We start from the raw sequence: 13,766 nt of genomic DNA, 5'->3' as shown, positions 1-13,766 counted from the left end.
TTATACCTCGATTCAAAGGCAATGTTTGCGCATTCGTAAAGACTGCCTTCAACAGTAAACACTGCAGATGTCGGCTCAATCGGAAATGTACGAGGATCTTCAGCGATACAGATTGAATCCAGTTCGTAGTTACCATATGCTTTATGACAGAGCTTAAAATGTTATTCCTATGAAATTACCTTTTTCAAGCGTTTTTCATGCGCCCCTTTCATCTGAGGTAAAAGGTCAGACAGAGACAAGAGTTGGCAAGCTGCGTTCATACAACTGGTCACAACTTGTAGGCCTCTTAGCAACTATACACTGAGCATACAAAACATTAAGGACACCTGCACTTTCCATGACAGACTGACCAGGCGAAAGCTATGATCCCTTTTTGATGTCACTTGTTAAATCCACTTCAAAAATCAGTGTAGATGAAGGGGAGGAGAGAGGTTAAATAAGTATTTTTAAGCCTTTAGACAATTGAGACATGGATTGTGTATGTGTACCATTCAGAGGGTGAATGGGCAAGACAAAAGATTTAACTTCTTTGGGAACGGGAGGCTGTATTGAGTAGCTTGGATGAATAAGGTGCCCAGAGTAAACTGCCTGCTACTCAGGCCCAGAAGCTAGAATATGCATATAATTAGTATATTTGGATAGAAAACACTAAAGTTTCCATAACTGTTAAAATAATGTCTGTGAGTATAACAGAACTCATATGGCAGGCAAAAACCTGAGAAGAATCCAACCATGAAGTGGGAAATCTGAGGTTTGTCGTTTAAGTGATTGCCTATCCAATATACTGTGTCTATGGGGTCAGATTGCACTTCCTAAGGCTTCCACTAGATGTCAACAGTCTTTAGAACGTTGTTTCAGGCTTGTACTGTGAAAGGGGAGCGAATAAGAGCTGTTTGAACCAGGGGTCTGGCTGAAAGCCTTGAGTTGTTTATCGTGAGCGCGAGCTCCGTTCCCTTTCCTTTCTTAAGAAAGAGGAATTGTCCGGTTGGAATATTATTGAAGATTTATGATAAAAACATTCTAAAGATTGATTATATACATCGTTTGACATGTTTCTACGAACTATAATGGAACTTTTTTTACTTTTCGTCTGGACTTTGAGCGCGCCTTGTGCATTTGGATTACTGGACTAAACGCGCGAACAAAAAGGAGGTATTTGGACAAAGATGAACTTTATCGAACAAAACAAACATTTATTGTCTAACATGGAGACCTGGGAGTGCCATCAGATGAAGATCATCAAAGGTAAGTGATTCATTTTAATGCTGTTTCTGACTTTTGTGACACCTCTCCTTGGTTGGAAAATGGCTGTATGGTTTTCTGTGGCTAGGCGCTGACCTAACATAATCGCATGGTGTGCTTTTGCCGTAAAGCCTTTTTGAAATCTGACACAGCGATTGCATTAAGGAGAAGTTTATCTTTAATCGTATGTTAAACACTTGTATCTTCAATGTTTATGATGAGTATTTCTGTAATTTGATGTGGCTCTCTGCACTTTCACCGGATGTTTGTTTGAGACAATGCACTTCTGAACATAACACGCCAATTTCTAATGAGGTTTTTGGACATAAAGATGAACTTTATCGAACAAAACACACATTTATTGTCTAACATGGAGTCCTGGGAGTGCCATCCGGTGAAGATCATCAAAGGTTAGTGATTAATTGTAACGCTATTTCTGTCTTTTGTGACACTTCTTCTTTGGAAAATGGCTCTATGGTTTTCTGTGGCAAGGTGCTGACCTAACAATTGCATGGTGTGCTTTTGCCGTAAAGCCTTTTTGAAATCAGACACTGTGGCTGGATTAACAAGAAGTTTATCTTTAAAATGGTGTATAATACTTGTATGTTTGAGGATTTTTTTTTTGAGATTTCTGTTGTTTGAATTTGGCGCCCTGCAATTTCACTGGCTGTTGGCGAGGTGGGACCAGAGGTTATTAAGTGCCTTTGAACGAGGTATGGTACTAGGTGCCAGGCACACCGGTTTGTGTCAAGAACTGCAACGCTGCTGGGTTTTTCACAGCAGCGTTGATACACAGTTTCCCGTGTGTATCAAGAATGGTCCACCACCCAAAAGACATCCAGCTTGACATCCAACTTGACACAACTGTGGGAAGCATTGGGGTCAACATGGGCCAGCATCCCTGTGGACCGCTTTCTGCCCCTTCTAGAGTCCATGCCCGATGAATTGAGGCTGTTCTGAGGGCAAAAGGGGAGGGATGCAACACAGTACTAGGAAGGTGTTCCTAATGTTAGGTATACTCGGTGTGCATGCTAAATGTCTGCATACTGCAACACTTCAAAGATTGTCCTACCTTCTTTTTGGGGCCGCTGTCCTGGGGAAGCTCCTTCTCCTTCTTCCTCTTGTGACCGTCCTGCCTCCCCCCCGTCATCTAAAGAGGGGGGTTTCTTTTTGGTGGGCGGTGGATCGTCGGTCAGCTTCCATCGGCCCACCTCCCCGTTGTCCATCCGTCTCTTCCCTGAGCCATCACCCCCGTCCTGATGTGTGGAGAAAGGGGAGGAGAATTGAAGAATATGTACAGTACATTCGGGAATGTATTCAGACCCCTTCCCTTTTTCCACTTTGTTAGGTTAGTCTTATTCTAAAATTGATTAAATTACCCCCCCAATTTACACACAATACCCCATAATGACAAACCAAAAACAGGTTTAGACATTTCCCCCCCCTTTTTTTATTTTTAACCGAAATACCTTATTTAAATAAGTATTCAGACCCTTTCCTATAAGACTCGAAATTGAGCTCCGGTGCATCCTGTTTCCATTGATCATGCTTGAGATGTTTCTACAAATTCAATTCATTGGACATGGTTTGGAAAAGGCACACACCCGTCTATATAAAAGGTCCCACAGTTGACAGTGCATGTCAGAGCAAAAACCAAGCCATGAGGTTTAAGGAATTGTCCGTAGAGCTTCAAGACAAGATTGTGTCAAGGCACAGATCTGAGGAACAGACCCCAAAAAATACTGCAGCATTGAAGGTCCCCAAGAACACACAGTGGCCATCATTCTTAAATGGAAGAAGTTTGGAACCACCAATACTGGCCGCCCGGCCAAACTGAGCAATTGTGGTAGAAGGGCCTTAGTCAGGGAGGTGACCAAGAACCCGATGGTCACTCTGACAGAGCTCCAGAGCTCATCTGTGGAGATGGGAGAACCTTCCAGAAGGACAACCATCTCTGCGGCACTCCACCAATCAGGCCTTTATCGTACAGTGGCCAGACAGAAGCCACTCCTGAGTAAAAGGAATTAACATGACAGCTCCTTGGAGTTTGCCAAAATGCACCTAAAGGACTCTCAGACCATGAGAAACAAGATTCCCTGGTCTGATGAAACCAATATTGAACTCATGGGCCTGAATGCCAAGCGTCACGTCTGGAGGAAACCTGGCACCATCCCTAGGTTGAAGCATTACATTACATTTCCATTTAAGTCATTTAGCAGACGCTCTTATCCAGAGCGACTTACAAAATGGTGCATTCACCTTATGATATCCAGTAGAACAACCACTTTACAATAGTGCATCTAAATCTTTTAAGGGGGGGGGTTAGAAGGATTACTTTATCCTATCCTAGGTATTCCTTAAAGAGGTGGGGTTTCAGGTGTCTCCGGAAGGTGGTGATTGACTCCGCTGTCCTGGCGTCGTGAGGGAGCTTGTTCCACCATTGGGGTGCCAGCATGGTGGCAGCATCTTGCTGTGGGATGTTTTTCAGCATCAGGGACTGGGAGACTAGTCAGGATAAAGGGAAAGATGAACAGAGCAAAGTACAGAGAGATCCTTGATGAAAACCTGCTCCAGAGTGCTCAGGACCTCAGACTAGGGCGAAGGTTCTCCTTCCAACAGGACAACAACCCTCAGCGCACAGCCAAGACAATGCAGGAGTGGCTTCAGGACAAGTCTTTGAATGTACTTGAGTGGCCCAGCCAGAGCCCAGACTTGAAACCGATCTAACAGCTTCCTATCCAACTGACAGAGCTTGAGAGGATCTGCAGAGAGGAATGGGAGAAACTCCCCAAATACAGGTGTGCCAAACCTGTAGCGTCATACCCAAGAAGACGAGGCTATAATCGCCGCCAAAGGTGTTTCAACAAAGTACTGAGTAAAAGGTCTAAATGCTTACGTAAATGCGATATTTCCGTTTATTTTATTCAAAGATTTCTAAAAACCTGTTTTTGCTTTGTCATTACGGGATAATGTGTGTAGACTGAGGGGGGAAAAAAACTATTTAATCCATTTTAGAATGAGGCTGTGACATAACGAAATGTGTAAAAAGTCAAGGCGTCTGAATACTTTCCAAATGCACTGTATATGTAATAGCCTACTACAGTATATGAAATGGGGATCGGGTCAATGAAACAAAATGATATTCCAATTTAAGAGCTTATTTACACAAATTCTCTATAAAGGACTAACGTGTTCCATTCCAAATCAATCCTCCTACCTTATCAACCACTGATTAATCCATACATCATAGATGTCCTTTGTCACCCTCTCTGGTTTAGTTTTATCAGCAGAGCCTGACAGACCAGTGTTCCCAGTCACAGTTCTCACCTTACTGGTCTTGCCTTCCTTGTGGCATTTAGGACACTCCCAACAATTCGGGATTTCATCATTTATGATGCCTTCTGCTTTACCCATCTGTTGGTTGGAGAAAATAAAACAATGAAATCACAATAATCATTCAATCAATAAATGTATATAACCAAAACTAGATAGAGCAGACATTTTACTTAAGACCGTATTAATGGAAGATAGCTAGAGAAGTGTGTGTGTGTGAGAGAGAGTCTATGACAGCCGGCCATACACAGAGGATCTGGCCCCACCTTGAGGCAGCTGGGGTGGATTATCTCGTTGCAGATGGTACACTCCATCAGAGAGAGGCTGAACTTCTCTTCTTCTGTGTCTACCGTGTCCTCCTTCCCCGCCTCCCCACACGAGAAGCACACTGCTGTGTGGGGCAACACAGGCTGCAAGGAAGAAAATAACATAACACGTTATATAACCATGTTACACAATATAATATTTATTCAATACAAATCAAATATTGTATGTGCGTATCCAATATAAATGTGTATTTGTACATAAATCAAATATTGTATGTGGGTCCATTCAGGATAGAGGGCTCAGAGGTGGAGCTGTAACCATGTATTCATTATGGATGGTACATTTATTATGCATCTAAATTGAAGCTCAGGAATAAATTAAAAGAATTTGATACCTGCTGCTCTTAGGAGGACCTAGCTAATTGAGAGTGCGTGGATGAAAGCAAATGCATTAATATAGAGATATTTGCCGGCCACGTAAAAAAACTAAAAAAGAGGTAAAGGGAGGACTGCTTTTTCAGAAGCACAGGGACAGAGCACTGTATTTATTAGGTTTATTTTCTTTGACACGTTACCCCAGTTGTCCAGCTCAACATTTTCATGAACCTGCCAACAGTGGAATTTTGACTATCAAAAAAATAAAAACTGCACTGAGGTGAAAATTACTCACTTATCAAGCCAAACAAATTTGAGGCCAACAGAATCTGGCCAAGATCCATTGACTAGAAATTAATGAGATTGAAGACCTAATCTGCACAGATTCTGTGGATTAGTATCTCTGTATACATCCAACCTAATTTCCTTCCTTTGCCACAAGACCAGTCTCCCAGCTATCTGTCGAGAAAACATAACTGATCAAAGCAAATTGCTGCCCTCACAAAAAAAGAACACCCAAGTAACAATGTGCTCAGTTACCAAGGAAACACATCACATTTCCCACGTCTCAGCAACCAGCCCTCTATGCCATTTGAGGCATTCGCAAACCAATCGATAAAAAAAAAAAAGAAATCCCACCCTAAATCATTAAAGGTGTTCGAACAAGCTTATCCATTTTCATGCAGGGGATGACTACTCTATTTTGATGGCATTCGCTCTCTGAAATAGCTTTGCTAAACCAGAGGCCGATTTGCAGAATGTAAGCAGCAAAAAAACAGTTGACATATAGTATGTCATACAGTGCCTTCAGAAAGTATTCATTCCCCTTGATTTATTGCACATTTTGTTGTTACAGACAGAATTCAAAATTGATTAGTGATCTCTCACCCAACTACACAATAATGAAAAAGTGAAAGCATGTTTAAAAAAAAAATGTTGCTACTTTATTGAACATTTTATACAGAAATCTAATTGACATAAGTATTCACACCAGAGTCAATAGAAGCAAATTTGTCGGTGATTACAACTGAGTCGTCTTGGGTGTCTATCAGCTTTGCACATCTGTATTTGGGGATTTTCTCATTCTTCCTTGCAGATTTTCTGAAGCTCTGTTAAATTAGATACATATCGCTGGTGAACAGCAATCTTCAAGTCTTTCCACAGTTTTTCAAATGGGATTCAAGTCTGGGCTTTGGCTGGACCACTCAAGGACTTTTACATTCTTGTTCTGAAGCCATTCCAGCGTTGCCCTGGCCGTATGCTTGGGGTCATTGTCCCGTTGGAACGTTAATCTTCGCCCAAGTCTCAGGTCATTTGCACATACCATGGGCTGCCACCACCATGCTTCACGGTAGGGATGGTGTTAGACAGGTGATGAGCGGTGACTGGTTTTCTCCAGACATAGCGCTTTGCATTCAGGCCAAAGAGTAAAATGTTTGTCTCATCAGACCACAGAATCTTTTGCCTTATGATCTCAGCCTTTTTGCAAACTCCAGGTATGCCGTAATTTGCCTATTTCTCAGGAGTGGCTTCCGTCTGGCCACTCTCCCATAAAGCCCAGATTGGTGAAGTGCTGTAGAAACTCATTTTTTCCCCCTCCATTTGATTTATTTAGCCAGGATAGTCCACTCACTAACAATTGCCACTGTTTTCCAGGGAGTCCTGGGTTCCATAGAATCCATAAACAAATATATACAGCTAGGGTTGCACATTTTGGGGAATATTCAGAGGTGGGAACTTTGTGGGAATTAACAGGAATATGGTAAAATATTGGAATTAACAGAAATATATGCAAAAGAATACCATTTAAATGTAGATGTTTTTTGCGTTGGATATATTTACCATATCATATGGAGACAAACCTTTTACCTTAAGACAATTGCAAATGATTAAATCGTTCCAATAGAAATAAAAGAAACAAATTGAATTACAAATTGGAACTGGGATGATTTCACTGAACAACAAAAGGGAATATTGAATGATCCCCAATGATCCATCGCATCTCCCAAAAACATTTTCAACATACATCTGTAAAATGATAGCTTTAGTCTAGAAACTTCAGTTGTCTTCCTCTCAGGCTTCCATGTCTTCTCCCTGGACCTCCTCAATGTCCACCTCTTGATCAGAGGCCTCGTCTTCACTGTCACTTTCCAACCTTGTTGAGGATGGCTCGTTGTCAGGCTCAAAAAGCCTCAAACTTTCCCGGATGGCCACCAATTTTTCAACCCTTGCATTGGTCAGCCTGTTGCATGCTTTGGTGTGTGTGTTCCCAAACAAGGACAATTTGTGCTCTGAGGCAGCTGATGTTGGTGGGATTTGGAGAATGATGGAGGCAATAGGGGAAAGAGCCTCAGATCCACAAAGTCCCTTCCACTAGATGGCTGATGAGATGTGTTTGCATCTCCATCCCAAAGACCTTGCTTCGGAGTGTACTTCGCCAGACTGCCAAGAACCTTGCCCTCATCCAGGCCAAGGTGGCGAGACACCATAGGCCTTGTTGATCTCTGTAACAGACAGGATGCTCTTGCCAGCATACTTGGGGTCCAACTTGTACGCTGCGGCGTGTATGGGCTTAAGGCAGAAGTCTTAACACTTTTTGATGCATTTCAGAACTGCAGTTTCCTTTGCTTGGAGCAACAGTGAAGTGGGCAGGACGGTACGGATTTCTCCTATTACATCTGCAAGCAGAGTCTGAACATCAGACAGGGTGGCATTGTCTCCCTCAACGCATGCAATGGCTACTGCTACTGATTTCAGGAGTTTCAGGCTGCTTACCGCTCTCTCCCAAAATACATCATCCAGGAAGTTCCTCTTGATGGGGCTGTCCATATCGGCAGACTGTGATATGGCCATTTCTTGGAGAGACTCCTTCCCCTCCAGGAGACTGTCAAACATGATGACAACACCACCCCAACGTGTGTTGCTGGGCAGCTTCAATGTGGTGCTCTTATTCTTCTCACTTTGCTTGGTGAGGTAGATTGCTGCTCTAACTTGAGGACCTTGATCACATACCTAACCATTTCCTTGGCTCTCTTGTAGAATGTATCCATTGTTTTCAGTGCCAAGATGTCCTTGAGGGGAAGATTTAATGCATGAGCAGCATAGCCAATGGGTGTGATGTGAGGGTAGGACTCTTCCACTTTAGACCAAGCTGCCTTCATGTTGACAGCAATACAGTCCGCTTTCTCTAGGATTTGCTTGACCTCCACTTGAACTCTGCATCTCAGAGTTTAACAGGTTGAAGGGGTGTATGCTGGGCAAAGAACATTCAGAAATCTCTTCCAATACACATTGCCTGTGAGCATCAGAGGTGAACCAGTTGCATACACAGCTCGAACAAGACATTCATCAGCATTTCTCTGACTACGTTCCTCCATTGAGTCAAAAAACCTGATTCCAGGAGGACCATGAGCTGTTGCTATCGATAAGGTGTCTGATTCATCATGTTCACATCGAATAGAAGTAGAGGGACTTTTGTCAGACGTTGCGTGTTGTGAGCGCTGAGGAAACCTTATGGATTTGGCCAGATGATTCTGCATCTTTGTTGCATTCTTCACATTTGATTTGGCACAGTATTTGCAAAATGTACACAGCTTTTCCTTCTACAAAAGAAACGTAATCTCACTGTCAACTGTGTTTATTTTCAGCAAACTTAACATGTGTAAATATTTGTACGAACATATGATTCAACAACAGACAAACTGAACAAGTTACACAGACATGTGACTAACAGAAATTGAATAATGTGTCCCTGAACGGGGGGGGGGAGGGGTCAAAATCAAAAGTAACTGTCAGCATCTGGTGTGGCCACCAGTAGCATTAAGTACTGCAGTGCATCACCTCCTCATGGACTGCACCAGATTTACCAGTTCTTGCTGTGAGATGTTACCCCACTCTTCCACCAAGGCACCTGCAAGTTTCCGGACATTTCTGGGGGGAATGGCCCTAGCCCTCACCCTCCGATCCAACAGGTCCCAGACGTGTTCAATGGGATTGAGATCCGGGCTCTTCGCTGGCCATGGCAGAACACTGACATTCCTGTCTTGCAGGAAATCACGCACAGAACGAGCAGTATGGCTGGTGGTGTTGTCAGGCCCACAAGCCCTCATGGCAGGATGAGCCTGGAAGGGTACCACATGAGGGAGGAGGATGTCTTCCCTGTAACGCACAGCGTTGAGATTGCCTGCAATGACAACAAGCTCAGTCCGATGATGCTGTGACACACCGCCCCAGACCATGACAGACCCTCCACCTCGATCCCGCTCCAGGGTACAGGCCTCGGTGTAACACTCGTTCCTTCGACGATAAATGCAAATCCACCCATCACCCCTGGTCAAACAAAACTGCAACTTGTCAGTGAAGAGCACTTTTTGCCATTCCTGTCTGGTCCAGCGATGGTGGGTTTGTGCCCATAGGCGACGTTGTTGCCGGTGATGTCTGGTGAGGACCTGCCTTACAACAGGCCTACAAGCCCTCAGTCCAGCCTCTCTCAGCCTATTGCGGACAGTCTGAGCACTGGAGGGATTGGAGGGATTTATTGCCCTGGCCACATCTGCAGTCCTCATGCCTCCTTGCAGCATGCCTAAGGCACGTTCACACAGATGAACAGGGACCCTGGGCATCTTTCTTTTGGTATTGTTCAGAGTCAGTAGAAAGGGCTCTTCAGCATCCTAAGTTTTCATAACTGTGACCTTAATTGCCTACCATCTGTAAGCAGTTAGTGTCTTCATGACCGTTCCACAGGTGCATGTTCATTAATTGTTTATGGTTCATTGAACAAGCAAGGGAAACAGTGTTTAAACCCTTTACAATGAAGATCTGTGAAGTTATTTGGATTTTTACGAATTGTAAGTCGCTCTGGATAAGAGCGTCTGCTAAATGACTTAAATATATCTTTGAAAGACAGGGTCCTGAAAAACTGACATTTCTTTATTTGCTGAGTTTAAAATTCCATGTACAGATAAATAGTTAAGCAGTTAGATTAAACAATTCATTTGTAAGATACATGTTTTAAAATGAAACATGTATGGAAACAAGTGAATTAACACTACTCAGTTAGCAGGCTCAAGCAAGCTAAAACCCACATGGTAGAATAAACTAACTAGCAGAAATTGTTAACAAGTTAGAAATTATTTAAACACTTTGCTGTAGGCTACTATTTAATAGGTAATACAAAATCATGTATGTCATAAAATATATTCACCCCATCCAGTATTGTAATCAAAACTTAACAGAAAGCATGTAGTCCTTGGCTCAGACAGTGTAGTAGTGTGGGCTCAATAGCATCTCATTAGTGTGCAAGATCTTGAGAATCAGCTGTACATACATGTGATAGAAAAGTGCACTGCACATGTGATAAAATAATGCACCGTGCATGCAGAGGGTTGCAATTCCATTGGGGATAGTTTAACCAAAATATGCCACACGACCTAGAATTGCCTTGTGTATCCCACAAAAAAAAAGTTCACTGTTATAAGCTGACTTTGATGAATTTAAGCAAAATTCTCGGGCTTAACTTCCCATGGAAAATTTCCGGAAATTTCTCAGAAAGTTTCCGACCCTTTGCAACCCTATACACAGCATACCCACTGGCATACATACAAAAGCACATATAAGACCGCTTTCCTTCTAGCAGGTTCTCCCATCTCAGCCAAGGAACTTCGTAGTTCTGTCAGAGTAGTTATTGGGTTCTTGGTCACCTCCCTGACCAATGTCCTTCTTGCGCAGTTTGGTCGGACAGCCACCTCCAGGCAGAGTCTGGGTAGTTCCATATGTTTGAGACCAATGTGCTCTTGGAAACTTTCAACACTCTAGAAATTGTTTTATACACTTCCCCAGATATATGCCTCATCACAATTCTCTCTCAGAGATCTACAGACAGTTCCTCAGACTTTATGGTATAGTTTCTGCTCTGACATGCACTGTCAACTGTGAGACCTTATATAGACAGGTCTTTTTCTTTCTAAATCATGTCCAAACAATTTAAAATTGGCCACAGGTGGAGTCCAATCAAGTTGTAGAAACATCAAGGATGATCAAAGGAAATTGGCTGCACCTGGGCTCAATTTGTAGTGTCAAATGGGTGTGCATATTTATGCAAATCAAGGAGTATGAATATTTTCTGAAGGCACTGGTAACCGTAGTCAATGCGTTGTCAATCAATTGTGTATCATAAACAACATGAGTTTATATTCCAGTCTAAACAGTGGTTTCTGTTTAGACGGGATCTCAATGAGTGTGAAGGATATGCCAAAAGCTCTTAAAGCTCGTCCTTTCACGTTCGGGAAAAGACGCGGGTCACAACATGTTAGCAGTGTATGTGGAGACTCCCTTCTTCATGTTTATTGTTTGGCAGGGTGGAAGGTTTGTGTAACAGGAAAAACAACCTTAACTTCAGTCTTGCGTGGATAAATTACAATATTTGATTCTGGGGTTAATTCAAATCAAATGTATTTATATAGCCCTTCTTACATCAGCTGATATCTCAAAGTGCTGTACAGAAACCCAGCCTAAAACCCCAAACAGCAAGCAATGCAGGTGTAGAAGTTATAGGTTAGGTAATGTGCTCTATATACCAGATGCCAATCAAATCTCATTACACATTGTATACTTTTGTCGTTTTCAGTGCATTCGGAAAGTTCAGACTCCTTGACTTTTTCCACTTTGTTACATTACAGCCTTATTCTAAAATGTATTAAATTGTCCCCCCCCCCCCCCCAATCTACACACAATACCCCATATTGATAAAGCAAATAGAGGTTAAGAATTTTTTGCAAGTGTATAAAAAAATAACATTTACATAAGTATTCTGCCCCTTTACTCAGTACTTTGTTGAAGCACCTTTGGCAAGCTACAAGCTTGGCACACCTGTATTTGGGGAGTTTCTCCCATTCTTCTCTGCAGATCCTCTCAAGCTCTGTCAGGTTGGATGGGTAGCGTCGCTGCACAGCTATTTTCAGGTCTCTCCAGAGATGTTCGATCGGGTTCTAGTCCAGGTCACACAAGGACATTCAGAGACTTGTCCCGAAGCCACTCCTGCATTGTCTTGGCTGTGTGCCTAAGCTTGTTGTCCTGTTGGAAGGTGAACCTTTGCCCCAGTCTGAGATCCTGAGCACTCTGGAGCAGGTTTCCATAAAGGACCTCTGTACTTTACTCTGTTCATCTTTCCATCGTTCCTGACTAGTCTCCCAGTCCCTGCCGCTGAAAAACATCCCCACAGCATGATGCTGCCACCAGCATGCCTCACCGTAGGGATCTTGCCAGGTTTCCTCCAGACATGACACTTGGCATTCAGGCCAGAGTTCAATCTTGGTTTCACCAGAAAATCTTGTTTCTCATGGTCTGAGAGTCCTTCAGGCAAACTCCAAGAATGCTGTCATTTGCCTTTTTCTGAGGAGTGGCATCCGTCTGGCCACTCTACCACAAAGGCTTGATTGGTGGAGTGCTGCAAAGATGGTTGTCCTTCTGGAAGGTTCTCCCATCGCCGTATAGGAACTCTGGTGCTGTCAGAGTGAATATCAGGTCCTCGATCACCTCCCTGACCAAGGCCCTTCTCCCTCGATTGCTCACTTTGGCCGGGCGGCCAGCTCTAGGAAGAGCCTTGGTGATTCCAAACTTCTTCCATTTCAGAATGATGGAGGCAACTGTGTTCTTGGGGACCTTCAATGCTGCAGAAATGTTTTGTAACCCTTCCCCAGATCTGTGCCTCGACACAATCCTGTCTCAGAGCTTTACGGACAATTCCTTCAACTTCATGACTTGGTTTTTGCTCTGACATGCACTGTCAACTGTGGGACCTTATATAAAACAGGTGTGTGCCTTTCCAAATCATGTCCAATCAATTGAATTTACGACAGGTGGACTCCAATCAAGTTGTAGAAACATCTCAAGGATGATCAATGGAAACAGGATGCACCGGAGCTCAATTTCGAGTGTCATAGCAATGGGTCAGAATACCTAAGTAAGGTATCTGTTTTTTTAATTAATACATTTGCAAAAATGTCTAAAAACCTGTTATCGCTTTGTCATTATGGGGCACGATTCTTTTTCTTTAATCCAATTTAGAATAAGGCTGTAACGTAACAAAATGTGGAAAAGGGATTGAATACTTTCCGAATGCACTGCATGTACTGTGCATTTAACAAAAGTTAGTGTCAGATGTTACATCCTATCTAGAAAATGGCATCAGTTGTACAATTGATACATTTACTAATGCATTCACTTTTGGATGCAATAGAGCAGTGGCACTTTTCCTAGTGAGAGTAGAAAAATATTGGTAACGAGGCAAGAATGAGCAGTGTTGGGGCTGGGAATTGCCAGGGGCCTCACAATACAATATTTGGTGCTGATACGATATGTATCGCAATTCTCAATTCTATATGTATTGCAATTCGATACTGTGATTTTATTGCGATTCAAAGTTCATATATATTGCTCACCATATGTCTACTGCAGAGGGACAAGAAAGAGCGTAAGTTGCTGAAAACAAATAGCCTGTCTATTTAAAAAGATGGAGAACAAGCTATGAAGGAAAAATACTGGAGTTTTGGT

General features: G+C 42.8%; 1 protein-coding gene across 1 annotated transcript in view; it reads right to left on the bottom strand.

Annotated features, from left to right (window-relative positions):
- LOC106600803 (F-box/LRR-repeat protein 19-like) overlaps positions 1–13,766 on the bottom strand; it is a 38,843-nt gene that overhangs the window by 9,906 nt on the left and 15,171 nt on the right. Inside the window, 5 exon segments of the mRNA XM_014192492.2 lie at positions 180–212; positions 2,315–2,386; positions 2,388–2,498; positions 4,570–4,656; positions 4,842–4,985. Coding sequence (XP_014047967.1) covers positions 180–212; positions 2,315–2,386; positions 2,388–2,498; positions 4,570–4,656; positions 4,842–4,985 — 447 coding nt within the window.

Source organism: Salmo salar, chromosome ssa03 (assembly GCF_905237065.1).
Source record: "Salmo salar chromosome ssa03, Ssal_v3.1, whole genome shotgun sequence".
In the NCBI taxonomy this organism is placed as follows: domain Eukaryota; kingdom Metazoa; phylum Chordata; class Actinopteri; order Salmoniformes; family Salmonidae; genus Salmo; species Salmo salar.
The sequence above is the reverse complement of the archived record's forward strand: the minus strand, read 5'-3'. Positions and strand labels throughout refer to the sequence as shown.